This window comes from Pleurodeles waltl, chromosome 3_1, assembly GCF_031143425.1.
Source record: "Pleurodeles waltl isolate 20211129_DDA chromosome 3_1, aPleWal1.hap1.20221129, whole genome shotgun sequence".
In the NCBI taxonomy this organism is placed as follows: domain Eukaryota; kingdom Metazoa; phylum Chordata; class Amphibia; order Caudata; family Salamandridae; genus Pleurodeles; species Pleurodeles waltl.
The window spans coordinates 975,565,207-975,579,330 of record NC_090440.1 but is presented as its reverse complement, the minus strand read 5'-3'; the positions used below and the strand labels follow the sequence as shown (position 1 = coordinate 975,579,330).

The window sequence follows — 14,124 nt, the reverse complement described above, 5'->3', positions numbered from 1 at the left end:
AAAATCTCCATCTCTGGCAACTACATTATCCAGACACCACAAATGAACTTTTCTGGATCATTTTACAATACCAGTCACCAGTTCTTGTTACAAAGGGGCATTTTAATGGGGATTTAGCAAAGGGCAGTGCAGCAAGTCATCTTGCTGCGCTGCCCTACCCCAAAGTGAAAGGGCAGAAATGCTGTGCATTCCTGTCTGTGCCCCCTGTGCTAGTGCTGTTTCAGCAGCGTAGCAACAACCCAGGCACCCTTGCACCATAGTGCACAAAAACAATTGTACCTTCCTGCACAAAAACAATCCAGAGATGTGTTTTCCTCTTTCTATGTGTGCTGCAGAATGCAGCACACATGGAAAGAGGATAAACAAGAAGACATAAAAATATTTCTCCTTGTTACACCTCACCTTGGGAGGCGTAAGGTTTTGGCGCTTCTCCAGGTTTACGTGATTTTGTAAATCTGGGGCAGCATCAAAATCCATGGATGTTGCATGGGAAATGCCACCGCAGTGCCCATGGAATTCCTCCCAGGCGCAGGGTAACGCAACACAGTGACTTGTACAGCCTTGCCTTAACACCATATCTATGAGGCCATGCAAAGCCACACAAAGTGGGTTTGTGTGGCCTCCTAGATATGATTATGTAGTCTGCGAAGCCGGTGTGTGGAAAAAAAAAAGTGATGCTCCCGCCACACATGGGGCCCATAAATATGCCCCAAAGTTTCTAACTGAGTTAGAGATATCATTCACCAGCTCTTATTTTACATAGCTATTCAATTCTGTTTTTCTGGCCCTTAGCGTTCAAAATCCCCCAGACCAGTCACCATTGTCAGACACCTGGGCATTACAATCCCCAATTCACCAGCAAATCAAAGTAGCAGTTACATAATGTCATATTCACATTAAAGTTATTTTTCATGGCCATTCATGCATTTTGGAGGTATTCTTGTTAGGGCAGTCCAAGGATTTTTACCATTCCAGATGAAGTAATATTTTACAGAACAAAACCTCCAAACTAGTTTTAAGCATCCTAATTGACGCTTGATCTTTGAGAAAAAATTGAATCCACATGTGCGGGCTATTAATTTAGCCCAGGCTGGACCTTATGTTTATCATAGAAACTTGGATGGGAGATGTTATATTTTTATGTTATGTTATCAAAACTTGTAAAGCACACGTTCATCAAAAGTTTCTTAGTGCTTATAATGCTGGTGCAGTTCAGAGCCTAACTAGAATGTACTTAATACCACAAGGCTGTTTAATTAATCATGTTTTCTGCAAACTGCACAAAGTCCCAAGGTCCTGCTCCAAACGTATTTTGTCTGGTAGAGCATTCCAAGTAGAAGGGGTGACTACTGAAAATATTCGACCTCCTGAACAATGTTTATGAAATCTAGGTATGGAATGTGAGTACTAAGGAGGAAGAAAGAACAGCTTTGCTGCTTCATTCTGGATAATTTGTAGTTTGTGCAAAGTAGTGCGAGGGAGATCCACAAACACTCAGAATAAGCCTAGCCGAGTCTTCAGATGATAACAGAAGTTACAATTAATTTTCTTGCTTTAAAGGGAAGGGAAGCAAGGATCTAATTTTCCTCATAGTTCTAAATAGAAAAGAGCATTTTGACACTAAAGACCCTATGTGGGAATTTAGCGTGAGATTGGCATCTATCACCACCCTAAGGTGCTTGGCAGAGGAAGCTGGAGTAGATGTGGGTCCAGGGTCAATAAGCACAAAATGTATTGCTCCAAATAGTGGCCCTATTTTTCAGGAAGACTCTTCCAGTCTTATCAGTATATAACTTCAGCTGATTACCAGGTACCCAGCTAGCAATACATCTCATAGTGTTTTGGAATTGTTCATATGCTGCAGGGGTATTATCTGTGTCAAATAGTAGTTGTGAGTCACCTGCGTAATTATACATGCTGCAACCCAGGATTGTCAGTGCCTCTACTAGTGGGATCATGTACAGATTAAACAGATGAGGGACAAGGATAAGCCTTGAGGAACTCTGCATTCAAGTTCAATCTCTTTTGAGGTGGAATTTCCGAGTTTCACTGACTTTCTAAAAATGACTTAATCCACTCAAAGGATGTGCCCTGCACCCCTGTCTCAGATACAATAAAACTCCTGACTGTATTGATCAACTGTATTGAAGGCTGTGGAAAAGCCTAAAAGAACCAGGGCAACATTCCTTCCACAATCCTCTCCCCGTCTTACTGCATCCATTACTGCTGTCACAGGCTCTGTACGATGAGAAGGCCTCACACCTGCTTGCACTGGATGAAGGAAGGCAGTTGTCTGTAAATGTCTGCTCAATGCTAGACCAACTTGTGCATCCAGGAATTTAGATGGAAAAAGAAGTAGTGAGATAGGATGGTAGTTTTTCAAGCCCATTGAATCATCCCCTTGTTTTTTCAGCAGGGTAATCACTTTTTCTTGCCCCTTAGGTATGAGTCCCTGCTGAAGATATTTATTAACTAACATAAGCAGTTTAGCACGCATTGCACAAGAACAGCAGGTGGGAAAGGATACTTAGGTGATCCTAATTTGACCATGTTTAATAGTTCTTTTGGTCGAATCTCCTCATTATCAGAAAAGCAAATAAGAACAGTACCATTAGTTTACATCTTAATATATGGACAATTGATAGAGGTAAGAGATGTAATGCTGTTCTTAATGGTCTTGAGTCTATCAATAAAAAAATAATTTAGTTTGTCACATAAGTCTTGAGAGGCTTTCACTTTGGGGGCTAACTTTTTAGATGAATAAGATTGTCTAAGATTTTTAAGGTTTCTTTCTGTTTATTAGTTGTTCCATATCCTATTGCTATAATAGTTGAATTTCACTTGCTGTAGCTTTGCCTTATGTTCAATCTGCCCCTCTTTTTATTTAGCTTTGTTTTCTTTCTGGTCATTATTGCGCCACTGGCAGTTAAGCTGGTGCGGTTGAAGTTTCTTTTTCTGAAGTTCTTTATTAAAACATAAAGCAGGCTTTGCTAGTTTGGTTATACGTTGCTGTTGCAGTGGTGCAAACCTCTCTACTGCTGCTGTTAGCCAAGTTGTACAATCACTTTCAGCCTGAGACACTGACTCTCCTAGTATCAGATTTGTCTGAATAAACAGAGATTCCATCTCTTTGATGTTAACTTGCTTCCATTTTCTAACATTTGTTTATTCAGTGAGCTGAAGTATTTCACAACTGGAATAGATAGTTCGGTCAAATGATGGTCTGCCCAAATACATGGCTGTTATGAGTAAGTCAGTAACCTCTAAATTTAATGTCCAAACTAAGGCCTGCACATGACCTCTGATATGAGTAGGCATATGATTCCCCAACCATCCTCCTCAAAACCTTTCCCAGTGGATAACTTCCACTCCTCATAAATCTTCCAAATCAGAAGTGAGAGGGAGGTCTGGCTGTAATGTACAAAATTCAACTACGTGTGACTAAATAATCAACACTGGGGTGTGAGGTCTGAATTGTTCTCTGATCACCATCCCAAATTTCACTACTTCATTCCTTCCAATCTTCCTTCAAGACACACACACAAAGTGATAAACATGGACAACTTGGTATCAGATATCACAATTGACCGCCCTAAGCTATTGATCCTAGAAGATCTCAATACCTGGCTATCACATTACCATTATACCACACGCCTACTGAATAACCTTTAAGAGTTCAATTACAATTAGGCTTTTCTTGAGCCAAATATAATGTGGGCCATATCCTCAATGTCATATTCACCTCAGTGGACATCATCACAGTCAAAGGAACACTGCCCATCACCTGGAGTAATCATCATATAATCTGTATCAATTTAGACCTTCCAAATTGTGCTACTTTTACCCTCAATGTCCCATGTCATCTTCCTTATCAAATATTGTTAAAGTTTCAAAATGGACTCTTTCTCAAAGGAATTCTCATGAACATGAACAGTGAATCCACTAATGACTGCCAAACAATACCACCACTCATTCACTGAGGTTTTTTGACAAAGTTGCCCCGCTAAAAGCCTGACAGGCAACCACAACAAAATGTGGAATGGGTCAATTCAGACAAATGCGTATAAAAACTAAAATCAAAATTCTTGAAAGGCATTGAAGCAAAACATATAACCCACAGGCAAGAAAACTGATACAGAAACAACACAGAATCTACAAGGAAGCAATTACAAAGGTGAAGCAATCTCAGTACTCCCAACATATTTCAGGGGGCCCCAACTCAACGGAAGAAATATTAAAAATTAATAAAGAATTTCAGAGAACAAATAGCAACTGAGACCAGGCTAATCATTCGCAAGAATTCTGAGGTGAAAAATATCCTCACTACGGTCCTGTGAAACTGAGTTGATCTACTGTTGCCATTAGGTCTTCTGCGAATTATGGGAGGATTGTAGAGATCCTATTGAGCAAGCTCTCTATTTGGGCATGGGGTGTCCTCTGGTCACATGGAACACTGCACACTACTGACCATCCATATAGTCACATTCTTTTGACAACTGTTTTGAGGGGGTGGACCATTGCACCTATACTGAGAAGTTGATATACCAATCAAGAGCATGACCTGTTAAATATCAGAAGATAAAAGGTCCTTGTTGGGACATTGGTTCTTGATGTAACATAACGTTTCTAACCAACTCTGTGCGCATTATTCATGCGAATTCCAGTGACTAAATGTTTGAATGCTTGTGGATGTCTATTCATTTGTTCCTGCATAAAGACTGCAGTGCCTGAAATCAAGAAAAAGTGTTTATATAAAAATAAATCTTGACCTATATTGCAAAAAACCTCAAACAAAGCTACAGGGTTTGAGACCTTATTTTTAATAAAGACTGCCAGCTCTCAAACAGTTTGAATTATTAACACAATATCAAAACTATGCTCAATCAACCTTCTATCCTTAAAAGAAACATGCTCTTGTTTTTTGTATGAGTATGAAGATTGCCTACTCATCTGCTACCCTTCCTCACCAAATATATTGAAGCAGGTCGTAGCAGCAACCTCTGCTGCCTTACTAGGGAGAGCCATTGTAAATGAATCAATATCATCAGGAAACGCTGAGTGAACTAAAAATATCCTACATCATGCCAGTCGTAAAGAAATAGATGTGGGCAACAAGAACCCAGACAATTCCAGACCTACATCAAACAGACCATCTACTTGAAAAGGCAACTTTCAATCATATCTCAGATATCATTGAGAAATATCACCTAGAAAAAGTGCAATTTGGGATAACCTTTGTGGCACAGTAAACTCACACAGAGCTGCTGCACTCCTTGTTCTTGATTTTTCAGCAGCATTTGATAATGTGAACCATCAACTTCAACTTAAAGGTGTATATGACAAGGGAACTCAGGGTGTGGTCCTAAAATAGATTCAGTCCTCCCTCACCTGTAACAAATCGTCTCACTGTCTCCTTGTTTCTCACCTGTATTCTTGCAAAAGTTAGAAGTTCCCAAGGCCCAATGATAGCCCTCTTTCACTTCAACATATACTTAAATACTTACAGCTACTCAGGTGGCACACAGACAAACCATCTACATTTGGGACATCAGGGCTTACAAAATGCCATGTAGGCAGGTGACCAATGGATGTTAAAAAAATCTGAAACACCAGGCCTTAGCCCGTGGTGCAGGGCAGCACAGCAAATTACCTTGCTGTGCTGCCCTGCACCACGGGGAAACAGCAGAAATGTGCAGTATCTACAAGATACGGCGTATTTCTGCCTTTTCCCCCTGCCCTGGAGCACAATGGGCTGCCTAGCGCCAATGCAGGCACCATTGCACCATGGTGCAAGGATGCCTGCATTGCAGACAGGATTGTTTCTGTGCACGAAGGGACACCATCCTGCACAAAAAGAATCCATGGAGGCGTTTTCCTCTTTGTATGTGTGCTGCAGAATGCAGCACACTAAGAAAGAGGAAAAAAACTAGGAGAAATAAAGAGATTTCTCCTTATTGTGGCTACCTTGAGGAGACATAAGATTTTGATGCATTCCCAGGTTTACAGTGCCTTGTAAATCTGGGAATGCATCAAAATCCATAGGTGTTGTGTGGGAAAACCCACAGCAACGTCCATGGAATGCATCCCTGAGGCAGTGTAAGGCTATGCAGCGACTTGCCAAGAGTTGGCTTACACACATCTCCAAGGCCATGAAAGCCACAGAAAATTGCTTTGAGTGGGGTTGTAGATATGGGCCTGCACAATGCGCCACCGGTGCGTCACAAAAAGTGATGCATGGCAGTGCTTATGGCTTGTACATAAGCCCCACAGTCCCTCCAAAAACTAGATTGTCACTTAAGAAAATGAAAAACCTGTAATTCAACTGCAGTTTGGCCTAAGGACTTTGGCCCAAATTTAAGAAAAGTGGAACTGCATTATATGAGGTGTCATTTTTGTTGCGCCCATTAGCGCCCCCCCCAACGCCACCATGTGTGTGCCGTATTTAGCGTAGCAACATAGTAACATTAGGACTGTGGTTACTACAAATTTCTTAGTTTCACTAAATCAATTTGCATGCCTAGAAAATTATGAGGCTGTTGGTTGGAGTGACAGGAAACTTAGTAAGGTAGATTATCTAGCAACCACCTCATCCAACCTCTCTCTCTTGCCATGGAATATATATATATATGGGTATAACAATACATGGAAGAAGGGCCTCCCAGAGAAAGCAGTGGATCAATGTGATATAATAATCCAGCAGAAGACATGGTTGTGTGAAGATCTAAATATAGAGGGTGCTGTAACTTTAGGCCCAAATTTATGGGCTTTCAACGCAGGGCAGAGCAGCAAGTCACCTTGTTGTGCTGCCCTTTGTCAAAGGGAAAGGGTAGAATGCACAGTTTCAGGTTCACCTGATTTGTATTTGTCCAGCCTTAAAAGAAGCCAGCAGACAACTATTAAAACCGCTTTTTATGAGAAATTGGACTCGTTCCTGACGGTCAGCGGTGATGTCAATGTTTGATCCTAATGATGCACAATCAATATGCAAATTTATCAAATTCTTGACTGCACACACCAAAGACGTAAACCTGCCATCCAGGATGCATACTTAATCACGCACTTTTTTGCATCTTAGAATTAAGAAACTGATTTTAGATCCTCGCATAGTTTCATGGCCAAGGAATTTACGGAATTTTATAGAATTTTATGAGATGATTGTTATGGTTTTTATTAACTAAACAATAAAGATTATTATTTATTTGCACAGTTTTTAGGCAATAGTGACAACACAGCCCCCCTTGCATCATGGCGAAAGGGTGTCTGTGTTGTAGACAGGATTGTTTTTGTGCACCTTCCTGCACAAAAGCAATCCTGGGAAAGAGGAAAAAATGAGAAGTAGTGCTATTTCTACTCATGATGCCTTCCCTGAGGAGGCGTGAGGTTTTACCACATCCCCATGTTTAGAAGCTCTTGTAAATCTGAGGATGCACCAACATCTATGGGTGTTGCAGGGGAACACCCACTGTAACGCCCATGGAACGCCTGCCTTGCGCAGAGTAAGGCAACGCAGCGATTTGCGCTGCCTTGCCTTACTCCATATCTGTGAGGCCTTTCAAAGCCATGCAAAGTGGCTTTGCATGGCCTCATAGAGTGCCTGCACTTTAATTTGAAATTGAGAGTACCAGCACTTCTCAACATGGGTTGAATACTTTTAATGGGAAAATACCAGAATTTCTGACTAGCAAACAGGCACTCTGAGAGAGTGAGTACCTACATTTCTATATTTCCCATTTACGCACGTAGTCGTAGTCAGTGGGCCTGGAAAGTTGCTGCTTTTCTACTTGATGAATTGTAAAATTGACTGTGTTATCCTGAGAGAAAACACTATTTTGTGAACATTTGGCTGAAATACACCTCTTTCTCTCCCTGCAGGTTTCGAGGAATAGATTCCAGGTTCAACTTGTGGTAAATGGCTTCACTATCTCTGAATTCACATGCAGTGCTATCAGCAGGGCCTTGTATAGTTTGCACACAACCATACCTCATGGTGGCACGAAGCCTTGCACGAACAAACGACTCAGTTTTCTATTTATGTTGCACTAACAGAATAGATATTTTATATCACTTCAGCTTATTTACAACCAGGTCAACAAACATATGCTAGATTATTAGAGTAGAGAATCGTGAATAAATAAAAAGTCCAGCTGAGGTAGACAAATGCTTGTACACATCCTCAAATGCACAAAGCAAGCAAGCAACAGGCAACATCGGTGCCTCAGAGACACATGGGGTATATCTTTTCTTTCTTCAAAAATCAAAAATTGTGTTATATTATATAACACTGCATGCTACAGTATAAACATACATTACAAAGAAATATGTCAAACATATGACATCATAAATGTACAATACAAATTTGATAATAGCATAATGAAAGGGCAAAATACAGTAATGAAAGAAAACAAGTTTACCAATAAACAAAACAGGCTGTCCCAGTATCTGAAATACACAAAAATGTATCAATACTTAGAAAATGGCACATTCTAAATAGCCTAGCAACTGTAACATCCTATTGGATCAATTAATGCCTATCATATACATATTTAAGTAATGTGTAATATGTAATAAGTACTGTATAGGCTGTATAAAGGATTATGTGCTGCAGCAGTGCAATCTTTCCCCACTTTCACACAGCACAGGCGCAGGATGTGCAGCAGCACAAGAGTCCCTCACTCACACACAGAACAGGTGCAGGATGTGCAGAGGCTCACGAGTCCCTCACTCACACACAGCACAAGATGTGCAGCAGCACAAGAGTCCCTCACTCACACACAGAACAGGTGCAGGATGTGCAGAGGCACATGAGTCCCTCACTCACACACAGCACAGGCGCAGGATGTGCAGCAGCACAAGAGTCCCTCACTCACACACAGCACAGGTGCAGGATGTGCAGAGGCACACGAGTCCCTCACTCACACACAGCACAGGTGCAGGATGTGCAGCAGCACAAGAGTCCCTCATTCACACACAGCACAGGTGCAGGATGTGCAGCAGCACAAGAGTCCCTCACTCACACACAGAACAGGTGCAGGATGTGCAGAGGCACACGAGTCCCTCACTCACACACAGCACAGGTGCAGGATGTGCAGCAGCACAAGAGTCCCTCACTCACACACAGCACAGGTGCAGCATGTGCAGCAGTAGGACAAGCTTCCATCATGCAGACAGCAGTTATAGAGTGGACAATTGCAGTGCAACTTTGCCTTATACAGCAACAAACAGGGCATGTGTGGCATAAGGCAGCTGAGCTGCAATACAACCTTACACACAGGAAAGTCACAGTATGTCCAGCGGCAAAGCAAGCATCTAGCATGCACAGAGCAGCTGTAGTATGGACAGTGAAATGCAAGGTTTCCTTGTGGTGTGACCTGCAGAGGCGCAGTAAATATATGGGGGAATATTTAGGAACTTACCACCTTGCTGCGCTGTGCTCCGTGATAGGGAAAGGACTGGAATGGGCCGTACTGAACAACATACGTTGCATTCCTTTCATTTCACAATGGTGGCGCATAATATGCTGCCTATCGCCAATGCAGGCACCCTTGCTCCATGGTGAATTGGTGCCTGCATTGTGGGCGGGATATTGTTTTGTGCACCTGTCTACACAAAAACAGTCCTGAGACGTTTTCCTCTCTATGTGTGCTGCAAAATGCAGCACATACGGGGAGAGAAAAAAACAAAGAGAAATAAATATATTTCTCCTTGTTACACCTCACCTGGGGCGGTGTAGCAGTTTTGCAACATTCCCAGGTCTACCACTTATGGTAAATCTGGGAATGTATCAAAATCCATGGGGGTTGCATGGGAACACCCTCACACCACACATGGAACACCTCCCAGAGGCAGAGTAACACAACATAGTGATTTGCGCTGCATTGCATTTCTCCAGCTTTATCAAGCCACTCGACCACACAAGGTAGCCTTGCGTGGATTCAAAAATCACAGTTAGTAGTTGCATTCTGCTTGCACCGGTGGAAGATGGTGACTTTTGAAAGTGGTGGGTGTTAAAGTTGTTTCCAACTTTCAGGGCCCCAAGATCTGAACTGCATAATGTAAAAGTAAAAATCCTCTGACCAAATCCAACTTCCCTACTTGACCAAACTGTGTGATCCTAAGAAAATATTTTATTTATTCTACCAAGCCTCACTTTTCTTTTTTATCACGAGTGGCCCTTAAAATTCACAAGTAGAGGATTTGCTCTGTAGAAAGACATCTCATGTTTGATTTGACAGACTATAATGTTGTTTAAGGTGGGAAACCAGGCCACAAATACAGTGTACACCAACTCACTAATAGCATTGTCATAAGGGTGGGGACACAGGAATGTTCCTGAATTCATATTTTTGAAAAATAATTTTAAAACAACAGCAGGCAACATGTGGCCATATTTATACTTTTACATGCAAAACTGCGTTGCATATAAAAGTCTAGAGCTGGGATGCTAACTGGGTGGGGGAGGCATAGGGGAAACCGGAGATTGTGCGCCGAATTATGGTGCCACACTGTTTAGAGGCAGAAAAATGCCTCTGAGCAGTGTAACGCCATTTCCTGGCGCCAACTTCCATGGACATGGCTCCCCTCTTCATAAAGACTGGAGCCATGCCCACCACCCCATTGGCCATGCCCAGGGGACATTTGTCTCCTGGGCATGGCCATTGGGGCCTGCGTAATGCAAATGCAAGGGGCCCCAAGCCAGGGCCTCTGAGCGGGAAAAATAAGAAAAAAGAAAATACTTACCGGGACTTACCTGGGGTGTGTCCCTCATCCTGTGGTATCTCTCTGGTGTGGGTGGGGGTGTCCCTGGGGCCAGGGAAAGGCACCTGTGGGCTCCTTCCATGGTCTCTGACCATGGAAACATGCCCACAGATCCCCTAACGAGTGCCCATACCCAGGCGTTAAATAATGGCGCTAAGCAAGCTTAGTGCCATTTTTTAAAGGCCCCCTTCCCCCGTGCATGAATTTAGCATGGGGGGATAAATATGGCGCTAAGGCCATATCGTCATTTTCTGGACTGGAACACCTACCTTGCATCTCATTGGCGCGAGGTAGGTTTTCACGTCCAGAAAATGACGTTAACTCAATTACAATGGCGCTAGACGGGTCTAGCGACAAAGTATAAATATGGAGTTAGGTTTGCGCTGAATTAAAGTTAAAAAATTATGCTAATTCAGCGCAAACAGGGTTCAAATATGGCCCATACTCTCGTACACGTGCTTACACAGTCACACACATCCGCTCCAGTCAGCCACTCGTTATCGTGTTGTAAGGCAGCCAACATCAGGGGTGACGCTGCTGTGTTAATCATTGCAGGTCACAGCAGTGTCACCCCCGGCATAGCGCTTTGTGCAGCAGTTAGTAAGAGGGGAGGAAACTTGCCATACAGAGCATTGGTGGGCTCACTGGGAAAACTGAAAGGCCTAGTTTTTCAACTGCTGCAGTTAGTCCCAGTGAAAACAGAGGCCGCAGAACACTGCCTTCCACTGATTTGTTCATAAGGCACCCCCTGGACCAGCTTGCGTGATGGTCACGGGAGAGAGGACAGGGACTCCTTACGTATTGAACGTGTCGCGCAGCAAGAATAACAGCTGCCGGCAGAGACATCCCCAACAAACTCCCCAGCCTGCAACTCCCCCTTGCTCGGATAAATGGACGCATTGTAACACACGTGCACGGCTTGAGTTAGTTGCCGCTTCTTCAATGAAACTTGTAAATCAGCATCTCGCACACTGATCTCTGCTGCGAGGGAGTTAATACATTGAGCTGTCCTCGTTGGATTTAAACCTGCGACCATCAGGTTGCTAAAAAGCTCCACAGTAGTGCATGAGTCACATGAACTTTTTTCTGGGATCCTATCCTGTGACATGCAAGCTGCACACACACGGGTCTCTGCCGCAAGTGTATTCAACCCTATAGATCTTACTGTGATTTCAGTCTGTAACCTGCAGGTTTCACACAACTGTTTGTAGAACACACATCAGCTCACAAACCCATTGATCCAACTAACAGGGACTGGCAGACCACAGACAGATCTGTGCAGCAGGCACATTCGCGCACTCTCTTTTTTAACCCATGGCTTGCAGAATAATCACACATCTCTACAGTGAGCTCTTTGACCCACTGGGCATCTTACCTCACAGTTCCCTTTCTTTAAGTTCTGAGACACGGGGCACAGCCGCTAACAGCCAACGAGCGCAGACTAAGCAGGGAGGTCTCAGGGTGTGGTGCAAAGATGTAAGAAAAGAGTCCTGGGCATTTAGAGGTAGGGAAGCTAATGACTTAGCGCCAAGAAGCGGACATCCTGTAAACTAAGCTGTTTATTTGTGCTTACCTCTTGCAGCTTGGTCAGGCTGGATGTGCCAGCAGGGGCTGGTGTGTGCTGCACATGCTCAGGGCTGGTCTGGCTTTCCTCCTGGGTCAAAAGGAAGGGAAGGAACGGATCGTACAAAAGGTGGTTGACTTCATACCGACAACGCAAAACCAACCAGCCACCAGCTTGTGAAGCTGCCAGTTCAGAGTCAAGCGCCCATGTCCAATTGGCTGCCTGTCTTGCAACAGCCGGTCCGAAATGCGCACTTCAGACCGCACCAAATCCCCATGGTGTTAAAGTGCCCGAGAACTGCGGGCACATGTATGCACCTAGATTCAAAAGTAATGCTGGGTTAGCCTGGACAAACCAATTTTGGCGCTTCTCTCACACTGGAAGCAACATGTGTGCAGGCTCTCTTTGCTGGTTCCTCAGTGCCACAGGGCAGTTTGTCTTCAGTCCTTCTTCTGAGTCAGTCAAGATCTGAGTTCTGGGTGCCCCTCTTGTGCTCGGAAAATGCCTTCATGGAAGGATGCAGCTAGTAGCCAATAGGCTACCAGGTTTCCTCCCACCTAGTGACCACTTCCTTTGGAGTGTGGCATCTGGCTATCCCAGGAAGCATCATTCTGCCCACTCTGAAGATGGCAAGACCTTTTTCCTGGTGTACAGACCTCAGTAGCCCACCCCCGGGGTGTGGCTACCACAGGGCTACATGCCCCTGGGAAACCAGTTTGACAACTGGTTTCCCCTCTCTGCTCTGTGTGCCAGCCTGTCTACCTCAACAATGGGGCAGCCCTCCCCTGATGTCCCACATCTGCTGTTCAAAGGGGGCTTCACCGTTGAAGCCTGCCTTTTGGGGCTAACACCTAGGTGGCTTCCTGCTGGAGGAAGGTGACATCTCCCTGGCCTGCAATCCTTCTATGCTCCTTGAGGAGAGTTATTGGAACGTCCCTCCAGCTGTCTCGTGGTGCAGGCTCTATGTGTGCCTCGAAAGGATTTGCTAAAGCTGCACACTGCAACAAGTTACATTAATTTCGACTTGAGATACAAGTCATTCTTAATGTAATGAGTTGTTTGATACCTTGTAATGCCCACTTTGGTCACACCATTCAGGAGTAAGCACAGTTGTGGAGTCAGATTGTAACCCTGTACTCGCCAATTGGGCAACCAAGTCTTTCTACAGTAAAAACTTTAGTTTTCCGTGTTTTACTGCCAGGACATGTAAATTACATGTCCTGCCGGTGTCATATGTTTCACCCTGCCTTTAGGGCTCGGTGGGCCTGCCAGAGAGGTGACTTACACACATGTCCAGGAGAAGTGGTTGTCAATGGCAAAGTCGGCCTGCAGTGCACGACTGGCCTACCAGTCTGCAGTAGCGGACTGGGGGGGCCTGTTTTACTTGGGTAGACCTCCAGGGTGGCACAATCAGTGCTGCAAGCCCTTGGATACCCCTCTAACGTACGGGCCCCGAGTACCAGGGTGCCATATACTAGGGACTTACAGGTAAGTTAGTTATTTATGATTAGGTATAACCAATTTGACTTACAATTTTGGGTCAGGGCACTGGCACCAAGCTCTCAGTGCACTTTTATAGTTGAAAAACCGGCAGAATCAGTCAAAAAACTTGACGATGACCATACAAAAAGAGGAATTGTCTTACATGCATTCTTGTAGCCAGGGAGCCAAAAGGACACACTTCCCATATTGGTGCCAAACTGGGTGCTTTGTGTTGGTTATACAGAACGCATCCTTCGGAAGGCTGCACCAGGAAATTCAGCCGCCATATTGAAATTGTTTCAGATTTCACCTATATAGCCCAT

At 43.9% G+C, this 14,124-nt stretch overlaps 1 protein-coding gene across 8 annotated transcripts in view; it reads left to right on the top strand.

Annotated features, from left to right (window-relative positions):
* LOC138284854 (uromodulin-like) overlaps positions 1–14,124 on the top strand; it is a 49,031-nt gene that overhangs the window by 30,959 nt on the left and 3,948 nt on the right. For all 8 annotated transcript variants that reach the window (XM_069224059.1, XM_069224058.1, XM_069224057.1 and 5 more), the window contains one exon: positions 7,873–7,905. In XM_069224059.1, the coding sequence (XP_069080160.1) occupies positions 7,873–7,905 (33 nt within the window). The remainder of the gene's footprint in view (positions 1–7,872; positions 7,906–14,124) is intronic.